The sequence below is a fragment of the Schistocerca americana genome, chromosome 8 (assembly GCF_021461395.2).
Source record: "Schistocerca americana isolate TAMUIC-IGC-003095 chromosome 8, iqSchAmer2.1, whole genome shotgun sequence".
NCBI classification, from domain to species: Eukaryota; Metazoa; Arthropoda; class Insecta; order Orthoptera; family Acrididae; genus Schistocerca; species Schistocerca americana.
In genome coordinates this window covers 267,055,459-267,067,666 of record NC_060126.1, presented here as the reverse complement: position 1 = coordinate 267,067,666, position 12,208 = coordinate 267,055,459, and the positions used below count along the sequence as shown (strand labels likewise).

At 38.7% G+C, this 12,208-nt stretch overlaps 1 protein-coding gene across 1 annotated transcript; it reads right to left on the bottom strand.

The window, feature by feature from the left end:
* Positions 1–2,072: 2,072 nt before the first annotated feature.
* On the bottom strand, positions 2,073–10,055 carry LOC124545072 (interleukin-1 receptor-associated kinase 1-binding protein 1 homolog). Its single transcript, XM_047123881.1, has 3 exons — positions 9,715–10,055; positions 9,361–9,560; positions 2,073–2,536 (listed from the first exon to the last, which is right to left on the bottom strand). Exons 1-3 carry the CDS (start codon positions 9,985–9,987, stop codon positions 2,272–2,274), a joined length of 738 nt encoding a protein of 245 aa, XP_046979837.1. The 5' UTR covers positions 9,988–10,055; the 3' UTR covers positions 2,073–2,271.
* Between the last annotated feature and the right edge of the window lie 2,153 nt (positions 10,056–12,208).

Here is a 12,208-nt window from a genome sequence, read left to right as displayed (position 1 = left end):
CATCATTTCAACAGATTTAAAAAGAATTCAAATTTGTGTTCTGATATTAGTTTGGATGGAGCATAAGTTCATCACTTCACACCAGAAATTAATGCAGTGTGTGGTACTTGGTGACCCCTTTCATTTTCCATTATTTTCTTCCACACCAGCAGATAGTTCAGATTGCTTGCATTGCAGATGGTGAAGTAGTAACATGTTAACTTCACACAGTCATCCAAGCCCAACTTGTTGAAACTGAAGAGGCCTGGTTTTTTAAAGCCAAAAAACTTATCAGAAAAATTAACTGAAGATTAGAAGTATGAATTACTGGAAAACAGCCCTTTCCACCACATTTGCACACCCTCCAACCTTCATCTATTTCTATTTTCAAGGAATTTCAAGACTGGAAAACTGAGTATCAGGAAGAGGATATGACAGCAAGAAGCAGGTATTTTGCAGACTCAAAACTGCATTTTAAGGAAAAAAAGGGCATAATCAAAAACATTGTCCTCTGTAGTTCGATGCACTGTGTACAATGCAAAAACATTTTTGGCATACACATCAACGCTGCTTACCAATACAGCCTGAAGATTCTATCAGTTTACTGACATTTCACCAGCAAACTGAAGCACTGTCAGACAAATCATGTCCACAGCCGGTGGTGTAGCAGTTAGCATCGCTGTCCCTAGAACATGCTGTCCCAGGTTTGATTCTGGCCAGACCGAAATTTTTCTTAGTTTGGGGACTGGATGTGTGTTGTCCTAATCATTTCATCGACAAGTCACTGAAATGGCATCAAATACAGATACTTACACCTGGTGATTAACACCTCCAAAAGTTGTCTATAGCAGTAATGCCATACAGCAAACCATCAGACTCAAAATGAGGGAATGAATTTGTGGGCCAAGCATGGCTTACTGTAGCTATTGGGCACATTGATCCCGCTCTCCAAAACCTTGCAATGAGCTGAGAATTTTCCTCCTTGAGATGTTATCGCCTACAAGATATTTATGATCAATCTTGGGCTGTGACGAGGGGCGAAAAGTCTGCCAATTTTTGTACTGATAAAACTGTGTGTCCGTACTAGATTCTTCTGTACATTGTTAAAAGATTATACCCTGTCTATATTTACTCACAGGGAAGGAAGGAGCTTTAACTATCAATGTTGTGTGTATCGCTTCACAGTTTGCACTTTAAGTTTGTCTTGATTCGGCCACAATAGGCCACCCAGCCTGCCAATACAACAGTAGTTGCATGCACAGCCTGCCAGCTGCACCCACTGTTAGAACTAATTACTTTACATTTCAAAGCGCAAGGCTCTGCCAGCCATGAGTGTATCATTCATTGCATTTTACCTTACCAACCACATGTGTGTGCAGCTTGAGGAAGGAAAAAGTGTTCTTGGGTTTAGAAAAATAGGAATAGTCACAACAACAAGGGATTGAAAAATGCAAGATGAATGCAAGTCTGAGGGGAAGGCTTGGGGAAGAAATTGTTTCTTTCCAATGAGCCATTCAGGTATTCATCATGAGCAATTTAGAGAAACCATAGAAGACCCAAATCTTGTTTGCTCCAAGGAGATTCGAACCCCACTCTTTCTAAACAGAAGTCTAATTTTTTTACCATTGCATCACCTCATTTGTCCTACCTTAGTATACGTTCATATGCTGTGTTCCAGGATGTGTTTACAAGACTGTTGATGGGATTGACAGGATTTCTTCTTTGCAGTTAATGGTGTTTTGATGTTTTAATGGAAGTATTATTGAGAGAAGCATGATAACTGTGTTTTAAAGTTATAAGTAACATTAGTACAGTATTGGTTATACCTGTGGACATTTTGTCCACAAAACCTTTTGATGCCGTTCTTGGATCTTATTTGGAATGTATTATCTTTACTGATTGTGAAACATGGGAACTGGCAGTTTTAAGAGAAGTGAGGGAATACATGACAATTTAGGTAAGATAGCTTTTTTTTAATTTACAAAAACTTCTGAAGGATTGCAGAGTATACATTAACTCTAATCAGTCTTTTAAACTTTAACAATAAAAATGAACATAACTATGTAAATACAATATCAATTTTACAATTGGAGTGTAGCACAGGAAATAAAATACATGAAACAATATTAAATGATAACATATCAAGCAATAACAATAGTAAGTGAGTAAAATAAACATTTTTACTACATCCAAAACCTGATTCCTGGTGATTGTAAACTAACACAAAATTCAATTTTTTTGGCATGACTATTGCACTTTCTACACTGTACTGAAATGTACAAAAAATGATTTCTAACTTTGTGGCTGAGATGGTTTCTCAGGTTTAGCCTTTATAAGCTCAAACACAACCTTTACACGGCTAGTCACAATACGACTAGAAGAATGTGTTCGCATTGATAAGGCTGATATGAAGTTGTCTTCCAGTTGGGGAGGTGGCTTCTCACTGCTTTCCAGTTCTAGTACAAATAATGCAGGGCCAAGAGGCTTTTGTAATACGGATGCCAATTCCATTGCCTTACTCCGAGCACATGACATAGCCATACGTAACACTTTCATCCTTTAACAGAAATGTTCAAATGCTTACTAAATTTTGTATGCACTATTAAAGTTTAACCATGAAGTTTTGCATGTATCAAAGAAATTTTATGCTACAACTATTGAACTGCTGCCAGTGACAACAGCAGTAACAACAATATCTCCACTTACTGACTCATATCCTCTGTCGTGTTTAGAGAGTGCTGCTGGTAAAATAAAAGAAAGACAACATTAGATGGAAGAGAGATGTATGTGGAAGTTCAGTGAAAGCAAAGACCAAAGAAAATCCAATTTCATTTAACTGCCTTTGTTCTAAGATTGTTATGTTTAGGCCACTATACCAGGATCTTTAGTGCCTTTTATTCAGAACTTGGAAATAAAAACAAAACACTTATGATTTTAACAAACAATAAATTATTAAAATACAGTTACTTCTAACAGTCACGTCAGAGAGAGAGAGAGAGAGAGAGAGAGAGAGAGAGAGAGAGACTTCATATTATAACAACAAAAATAGTTTTTGACAATATAATTTAATTGAATAGATACAAAAATCTACACAGCAAGCGGCACACACACACACACACACACACACACACACACACACACACACACACACAGGAAGGTTTAATCTACACAAACTTTCGGAGCCTGTGGTGGCTCCTTCCAGCAGAAGACTGAGGGGAAGGAAGAGGGCTGGAGCGGTCTAGCAAAAGAGGTACAGTTCAGGAAAGTCACCCAGAGCTTGGGGTCTGGGGAGACTTACCGGATAGGTTGAGAAGGGAAGACTTTTTGCTGCGGACTGCACTTAACGAGATTTGAAAACCTGAGAGCTTGAAAGTGGAAGGTAGGATAATATGCAAGACAAGGATTACTGCTAATACATAGTGTACCATATCATAAGAATGAAGCTAAATGCATTGTATGTAACAGAGGTGTGAGGAGAGGATGGTGAAAAAGAGAAGGGCACAAAATGAAAGATGTAAAAAACTAAAATGGAGTGAAGAAAGAATGAACATAAATTAAGGTCAGTTGGGTTGCAAGAACCAAGGACATGTAGCACTGGTTTCACCTGTGGAGTTGTGAGAAACTGGTATCTGGGGGAAGAATCAAGATGGCTTGTGTGGTGAAACAGGCACCGAGGTCACAACTGTCACGTCAGAGCATGCTTGGCAACAGGATATTGTTTGTTGCTGGTACACACCCTCTGCCCACAGTTATTTCTCCTGACGTAACTGGATGGTAGTCATGCTGATGTAAAAGGCCGAACAGTGTTTAGATAACAGGACATGCTGGTATATGACATGTCATTCCATAGGTGGCTCTCCTTTTAATAGTATGTTTTGCTAGTTACAGGGCTGGTGTAGGTGGTGGTACGCAGGTGAATAGGGCAGGCCTTACAGTGGGATGGTCACAGGGGCAGGAGCCATAAGATAAGGAGATTGGTGCAAGAGGAGCACAGCAGCTTGCGAGGATCTTGCAGCAACGGGGAGGGTGATGGAAAGCTGCTCTAGGTGTGGTGGGCAAAACATCAGACAGAATGGATTTCAATTCAGGGTATGGTTTTAAGATATCATGGCCTTGTTGAAGTAGGTGGCTAACACATTCAAGACCAGGACCATACTGAGTGACTAGTAGTGTGCTCTGAAGTTTTTTTCTGGAGCAATTCCTCCTAATCTCACAATATCCTTTTGAGACCCTGTGTTCCTTTGCACCCATCTCCCTACCCTATGCCTCCTACCCCTGTGATCATCTTCACTACATGACTTGCCCTATGTACCCTCCTACCACCACCTATACCAGCCCTGTAACTGCCAAACCAGATACTATCAAACGGAGAGCCACCTGTGAAACAACATTTCATACACCAGCTGTCATTTAAACACTTTTCGGGCTTTTACATTGGCTGAGTACCACCCAGTCATCAGTTAGGATGAGTGGGCATAGGCAGAGGGCTCATAATGGCAATACACAATATCCTCTACAACAAGAGTCATGACCTCAGTATCTGTTTCACCTTAATGTATGTTAATTCCTTCTGTCTCAGCATTTCTTCATAGTAACTACTACATTCTTAATTTCACTTTAGCTTTCCGCATCTCATTTTCTGAACTGTCTATTTTTCACCTTCCGTCTCCCACCTTCGTTACATACAATGCACTTAGCTTTTCACTTATGTTGTGCATGATGTTTTACTAGTAATCTGTCTTGCATATTACCCTGTCTTCCATCTTCAAGATCTCAGTTTTTCAAATCTAGACCAGTGCAGTCCCCCAACAATGACTGCAGTAAGTCTCCCCTGACCTGGAATTCTGGCTGACTTCCGAACTGTACCCTTTTTCCTAAACCTCTAGTCCTTTTCCTTCACCCTTCTTCCTTCCCCTCCAACTTTTCTGCTGGAAAGAGCCACCAGCTCTGAAAGCTTGTAAAAGTTAAACATTTTTGTATGCGGGTTCCCTGCTGCCACTTGGTAAGTTTATCTTTCCACTACATTACACGTCATATTACGTTAGCTTTATTATTGACTAAAATACTGGAGAAGTATGTCAACCAGATGACAGTTATATTTTAATTGTGCGAAACACAATAAGACAAAATAAGTGACTGACTTGCAAGGAAATCAACCAGATACGAAGAACAAATTTATGAATTCTGCTGATCCCAAATACTTGTCAACAGCAACAAAATGATCTGCTGTGTCATTCATTCTAAAAAAAGAATCTGAACATTTACTGGAAGGAAACTTTAGGTAATTTCGTACATGTATTCTGTTTTGTCAAGATTGCACTGTGGAAGTTCCACATTATTTCATTAAGATATTACCTTGATATATCCAGGTTGATTATGAATGCAACTACTGCCAGTGCCTGCAGTGTAGGAGTCTTTAGGGCAATGTTGCGTATATGTTCAGTTGCTGACAATGATAGTAAGCCTGCTGCAATGGAAGATGTCTGTTCCTTTTTCTAGAGTTTGGTTGAAAGATCAAATCAAAGTTCTATAAGTACTTCAGCAGAAAACCACCCAGATGTGGCTGAAGGGATCAATATCAGATACAGAGAACTATCTCAAAATGAGGATGCTTGGAATAGGAAATCCTGGTATTTGACTTACAGTCTATGGGAAACAAAGCCTTAATCCAAACAGTGAAGAAAAACATACTTCCAAAATGTAAGACCAGTGTATTACCACTGTGCCAATTCACCAGATGCCAAAAGTGAATTTACCATGAAATTTGTGAAGAAAGAAAATAATGCAATCCAGGAGCAACGAACTTTTAGAACACCCATCTAAAACCAGACTACATACACTTAAAATGATTCTGCAGATTTAGAACATCTGATGTCTCAATAGTTTGCAACTGTAAGAAGCACAGGTACACTGAAGGTCTTAAAAGGTGTACAATATATACAAATTTAGCTGAACTGGCCATAAAAATTGGAAATGAAAATGGTGTTAGTTTGCCTCAGATTACTTTTCATTCTGAAATAAATCAACTGTCCACATTTAAAATGGCTGTGAAAGTTTTGCGTATTTGTTTTCACAAACCACTGTTATGTATGAGTTGATGCAAAGAAACCTTACCTATTTCATCCAACCACAGAGCCCACCATATTTATTCTTTACTATCCACTTTGTCTTTATTTACAGTTACCTCTTCCCTCCAATTTCATCCCCTGTCAACCCATGCATCATTCATTTTCATTTCTCAGGGTGGCTTTCACAAGATATTTTAAACATCTTATTTGTGGACGAGCTGAAGACAGTCCATACAGCTTACTGAGAGTGCCACGTGTCACACCATAAAAATAATTATATCATTAAAAGCTGGCTAAGACTATTCCAATCACACTATCAAAACTGAGTTAATTGGTAACACACTCCTTGAGGTACTTCTATGACCATTTTATGATTCAAGGTGCATTTCCCAACTTTTACACAGCAGTAACACCGATTTGTAACAGTGGAGACAAGCAAGTGACAATTGCAGACCCATCTCCTTCCTTCCTGTGTACTCAAACATTTGTGAGAAGGTAGCTTGCTACATAGTTTCTGATGAGTTTGGTATCTATAAAGGTCTTTCAACTGAAAAGGCAGTATATACTGTCTAACTCTATTATAACAAAACAAGGAAACTCAATGTGTTAGCAATTTGCATGACTTTGCTAAGGTCTTTGAGTACACCATAAAATCAAATTCTAGGGAAGCAAATGGTAGGATGTTACAGCCATTTCTCTAGTACTAATTTGAGAATTATCTTAACAGAAGACAGAGGATCACACTGAAATTATGTAGCAAGAATAAAAATTTTGAGTGATAAAACATTACAAATTGTGTTCCACAAGGTATGGTTTGCTGTTTCATTTGTTCCTCTTTTGACCTACATAAATTATTTACTTGGTACATTTAAGAATTCCTCAAACTCTTGTTTCTGACAAATACAGTATCTGAAAAACGGCTGAAAAATGTCCATGCCAGACAGAAGAATGCTGGAACAGTCTTACACAGGCTCAAGGCAAACAATTTCGAGGTTTACTTTACCATATATTTTACTATGGAAAGGCAAACAAAACGATTTACACATACCAGACATACAAATCAGTGGAGATAAATTTGATCAGGCTCGATGTTGAAGTTCCTTGGCATCCCGATGGATAATAAACTGAAGTGGTATCATTATATGTACTAGTTAACCAAAGAAGCTCAGTTCTGCCTGTTTTGCAGTTAGAAATTCCTCATGTTGACCTGCAATATGTAAGCAGTCCCTCCAGGAACCAAGGGTGTCTTACATTTATGAACCCATATACATAATACTTAATGATATTTTTCATTCTTAAGAGTGAGTTCAGGATGATGTGAAGACTTTATAATCAGAAGACCAGAATTATAAATAATCTGCATATAGACTATTCATCTTCAGAATAGGTTTATGCTGGTGTAACTATCTTTAACAGCTTGCCTGTAGAAATCATGCAGGATATTTAATACTTACAGACTGTAAAATTAAGTAAGAATGCTTCATTCCCACTCCTAAAATTTATCAGAACATTTCAACTAAAGGATGTAAATATCATTAATTGTATTAAACAGATCTTGACTGCCTATAGACAGCTGATGGAGATCTGTGTAATGTAACTGCTTTGCATTAAATTGGAAGAGCAGCCGAGTCGCATGGTGTGAGCAAAGTAAAAGTGGCCTCCAGAAAATATTTGCAATATGAATAACGCAGGATTGACCTTTCTTAATGGACATATTGGTTTTTATTCACTACAGCCTGTTCTGGGCCATTCTGTTACTAAGTTTCACATTGCAGACTTCACTGGAGGCTTTGCCAAAACATTTAGAGTTGAACTCTTGCACCAACAGTTCTATACAAGTTTTCTATGAATTTTAAATCACATAATCCTTGAGGAAGAACATGCACCATTTTATTCAGAGTTTCATTTTCTGCTCCTTTGTCTCTCTCTCTCTCTCACTCTCAATACAGTCAATTACTCAGGATTGAGCATGCAAGTGTGCAGATGCAGACATGTAACAGCAACCAATTAATACATGGAAACCATAGTATCCAGCATTTTCTATGATGAGCATTTCTGTTCACTAACAAAAAGTTACATTTGTACCCCCTCCCCCCCTTGCAATTTTCAATTTAGCACAGACAAACATTAGACATCACAACCCACCAATTTATTACCACAACCAGGTTTTCTGCATTCACATTTGTTGGGTTAGCTAATTAACAAGCAAACTGTTACCTTACAACGTAACTTAGACCTCAGGCTGTACGACAGATCAGTGTCACCATAACCAAGATTTTGGAGAGGGAGTGGGGATGCATAATATGCAGTTTCAGCCTATTCATGAACAAGGGCCAATTTCATGTCAAGTCTTACAAATATTTTCGTCGTCCATCTTACATCATTCACCCTATACAAGTATACAAGACACGGGGCAGTGACTTCTTCAAAGCAGCTATTTCTATCATAATATGTATAACTTGCTCTAGAAGTCCGAAAATTATTGACGAGTGGATTAGTACTAGACAAAATTCGCACAAGGAGCCTGCAGTGGCTGTTTCTGGTTGTTAATGTATAATTTGACATCATTGCTGGAAGCTTCATGACTATCAGTGTTTTGGAAGAATGAAAATAGTTCCAAATCCATACTATATTTATACTTCTCTGCAGTTAGTTTCAGGGTACGACCACATTATCAAAACGCCCTTTGTTGAGATCAGTCAAGCTGCAATGTGGCATCACTATAAGCAGTAATGACAGGTTGCGGCTTGACTGATCTAAACACGAGTGAACTGGTTGAGAATGGAACTACAACCCCGAAACTATTTAAAAAGCCGAACGCAACCAGGCCGACTCCCTTTTGGGCACATTAAGTACTTTTCTACACATGAACGACGCGTCAAAATAAAGGACTGGTACACATAAAACAGTTGACAGCATCTCCTCCTTCCCCCCCCCCCCCCCCAAAAAAAAAATTATGTCAACTATACAAATTCACCATGGTCGTTTACGATACTGTGTCAAGTTATTTTATAGCTGAAATAGTAGCAGCAGCAGCAGCAGCAAGGCACCTGAGGCTGAAAGGGAGGGCAAGGGATAAAAGTAATAACTACTGTGCAAAATTCAACACAAAATAATTAAATACGAATATAAAAATGTTGAACATACTGCTACTTATCGAAAACAACTGACTTTACAACTAGGGCTACATTGGCATAGTTTAATGCAAACTGTTCGGTCCAGTTAAAAATGTATCAACAATACTGTGCACGACATTCGACAAGGTATTACAAGCTCAACTGATATGATAACTATATCAAACAGGTTTACTAACCTCGCGTCCTGCAAACACCTGTGCGTATGATAATGTCTGGGTTCGCTGACGAAGACAGTTCCTCCCAATTTCTCTACAACTATGTTCCTGATTTCTTCATACTTCTGCAATGAGCCACATTTAACAAGTATTTCCGCTGACATAGTATACATGTCGTCCCTCTTATCTAGAAGTTCATGGACGGATATATTCTTTTCGCCCTGCGGATAAAGTGTCAATTATGACGCCAACCCACACAACTATACAATAATGTTCATTTTATAATAATTTAAGCAATGCTCTAAGAACAGGGACCATTAATAAGCTGGCTTCATACTTAAAAGTAATGCAAAGTTAAAACTACACGGCACTCACTTGAATCTTAGATTTCACAACCTGCAACAAATAATCAATACGCTTCGAAATACTAGTTTTAACTTCTTCCGCGCTATCCTTTATTGAGTCAGCTCTGAGAAAAAATTCTATAACATCTGGATCAATGAACATGGTCGCATAGCCTTCCGATCGCACCACGTTAGTATTCCCCAGGTCGTAATCTTCTTGTAAGAAGACCGGAGATTTACTCTGATCTTCAATACCAAGTTCCGCACCGATCTCACCCATTTCCTTCCGGGGTTCGTTTAGCATTGTCAATAATTGCCCCTTTCAGTTTCTGCGTCTGCTGCGACAGCTTTCAAATTTGGCTACGTTGTTTATATCCGATCAAAGAGTTTTAACGTAAAGACTATGCATGTCAGGCATCCAAGGCATGTTAGTCCTAAAGCCGGGTTCACACACGCAACTAATATGGCGCCACGAATTGTGGCTTTCTTTAGCGGCATCGTGAGCTACCGTTCAATTAGGACGCCACAAATTCTTTGTAGTTGCACAGCTTTCAGTACGGCATCAATTGAAAACATTTGCCGCATGAGTGTTATAGCGCAGGCTATGGTACTGGAACTTTGGCAAAAGTTAAATACAAGGGAGACGAAGCTCAAATGTAAGATCCGAAAATAGATTTCGCGCACGGATAAATCAGGGACCAGAAAAAAAATTATAAAAGGAAAAATACTCGTAAACGAAGATATTGTCTGACCAGCTAAACAACAGGAGGCATGTAAATATCATGCCACTCTTCCAGATTTTAGAGTATTATTACATTCGTTGACACAAGCGTTTCGAACAACTAATTTTTAGTTTAACAGACGCAACATTACACTCGGGAGCTATTGCCTGTAGCCTATACAATCCACAATGTAGACAATGCTTGGTCTCACAAATCACGAAGTTTATACAACTCGCTTCTTTGGCTATATATATTAAGTTTATTTATTTATTCATCCAAAAATCTTTTAAGATTGTGGTATACGACATTAGTTTGCAAATATCCCACCCCATCCCTCTACACACACACACACACACACACACACACACACACACACAGGCGCACGCACACACACACACACACACACACACACACAGGCGCACACGATCACAGTGCTCCAGAATTTCAAACATAGGCTGCTGTTTTTGTGGTTACAGCAGCTGCCAAAGTGCTCCTGCCGACCACAGTTTGCACGTTTTTCACAAATAAAATGAAGAGACACTGAAATCGAATTGGTTATAGTATCAAATACTCCACGACAACTGAGACAGCTATCACTGTGGTTCGAAATACTGCCGCCACGGAGTAGTGGTGGTAGGAAAGTGGCGCAACAAAGTACAAGCTATTTGAACTTTTTGTGGCGTGACAAAAATTGCTTCTCTTAAGTTGCCCCACGAAACACTGGAAATCACACAAGCAACTACAGTATGCCACTTATTTGTGGCATACTTTTGTGGCGTATGTGCACCCAGCCTTATGAGCACACATTACAATCGCAATACACGGTCTAATTTTTGTTACCGACAGTGATAGCAGCGCCCCAAGCGGCCAATAAGCAGCACTTCTGCTTACGTTATCGGATGAATGCGAATACCAACGTTCATATTTATTTGTAACGTAGTTTTTAGAATGTGGGTGTATGTAGTGCCATAAAAATCGATAATAACTAAAAAATGACGCCACATTTGTCATAATTTAATTTTCTAATGACCCTGGGAGGTACGAAGTGGCACGTTACATGACATTGTATTTACGATTTTCCTGCAACTGACATTTACTGCAGACATTTGCTGAATAATGTCGTTTTCATTTCACAACAAAAAAGTGCTAGTAAACATCAGAAGACCTGATCTTTTGCAGAAAGGACTCGTATATCTACCTAACAAAGCAGAGTTTTCTTCACAACACATTCAGACAAATCAGTGAATGTGAAATGTAGGAAACCTGTATGGAATGTAATACCTACATTATTTAACGTACCAAGTAAGCCATCACAACTGTAGCTTAAGGGAAAACCACACAGATGTGATAGCAAATAGTCAAAAGCAATAAAACTGTTTCCCAACACAGAAAAAGCCAGTTCTATAATGATTGCTAAATGTGAGACACAAACGGCAGGAATCTTCAACACATTCGGTTCTGAAGCAAAAGTAACTGTTTTACAAAAATATTTAAGTATTAGGAAGTCGAGTCAAATGTAAGACTGTGCGAATCATTAGAGTCCATAAAACATTTTTACATGTGAAGGAAGGTCCCTGCGATAATAACAACAGACAACAACAGAAATTTACACTTTCATGCATGAAATAAGTCTTTACATTCCCTTGCTTTCAGCAGAATAAGCTGCAAATATACACATATTAGAAAGTTTTTTTTTCAGGAATAAGTCGTAGCTAATGTCTTTGAATCACTGTGATTCGGCTTTTTTTACATGTATTTCACGATAATTCATGACTCTTGGTAATTTACTAACGCATGGAATGC

Excerpts from the sequence above, each read along its gene's own strand:
- LOC124545072 (XM_047123881.1), bottom strand. The coding sequence starts at position 9,987 with ATGCTAAACGAACCCCGGAAGGAAATGGGTGAGATCGGTGCGGAACTT. Across the intron at positions 9,561-9,714 it reads TTGTGAAATCTAAGATTCAA|GGCGAAAAGAATATATCCGT; the intron begins GTGAGTGCCGTG and ends CTTTATCCGCAG. Across the intron at positions 2,537-9,360 it reads AGGTGTTTGCAGGACGCGAG|GATGAAAGTGTTACGTATGG; the intron begins GTTAGTAAACCT and ends TTTCTGTTAAAG.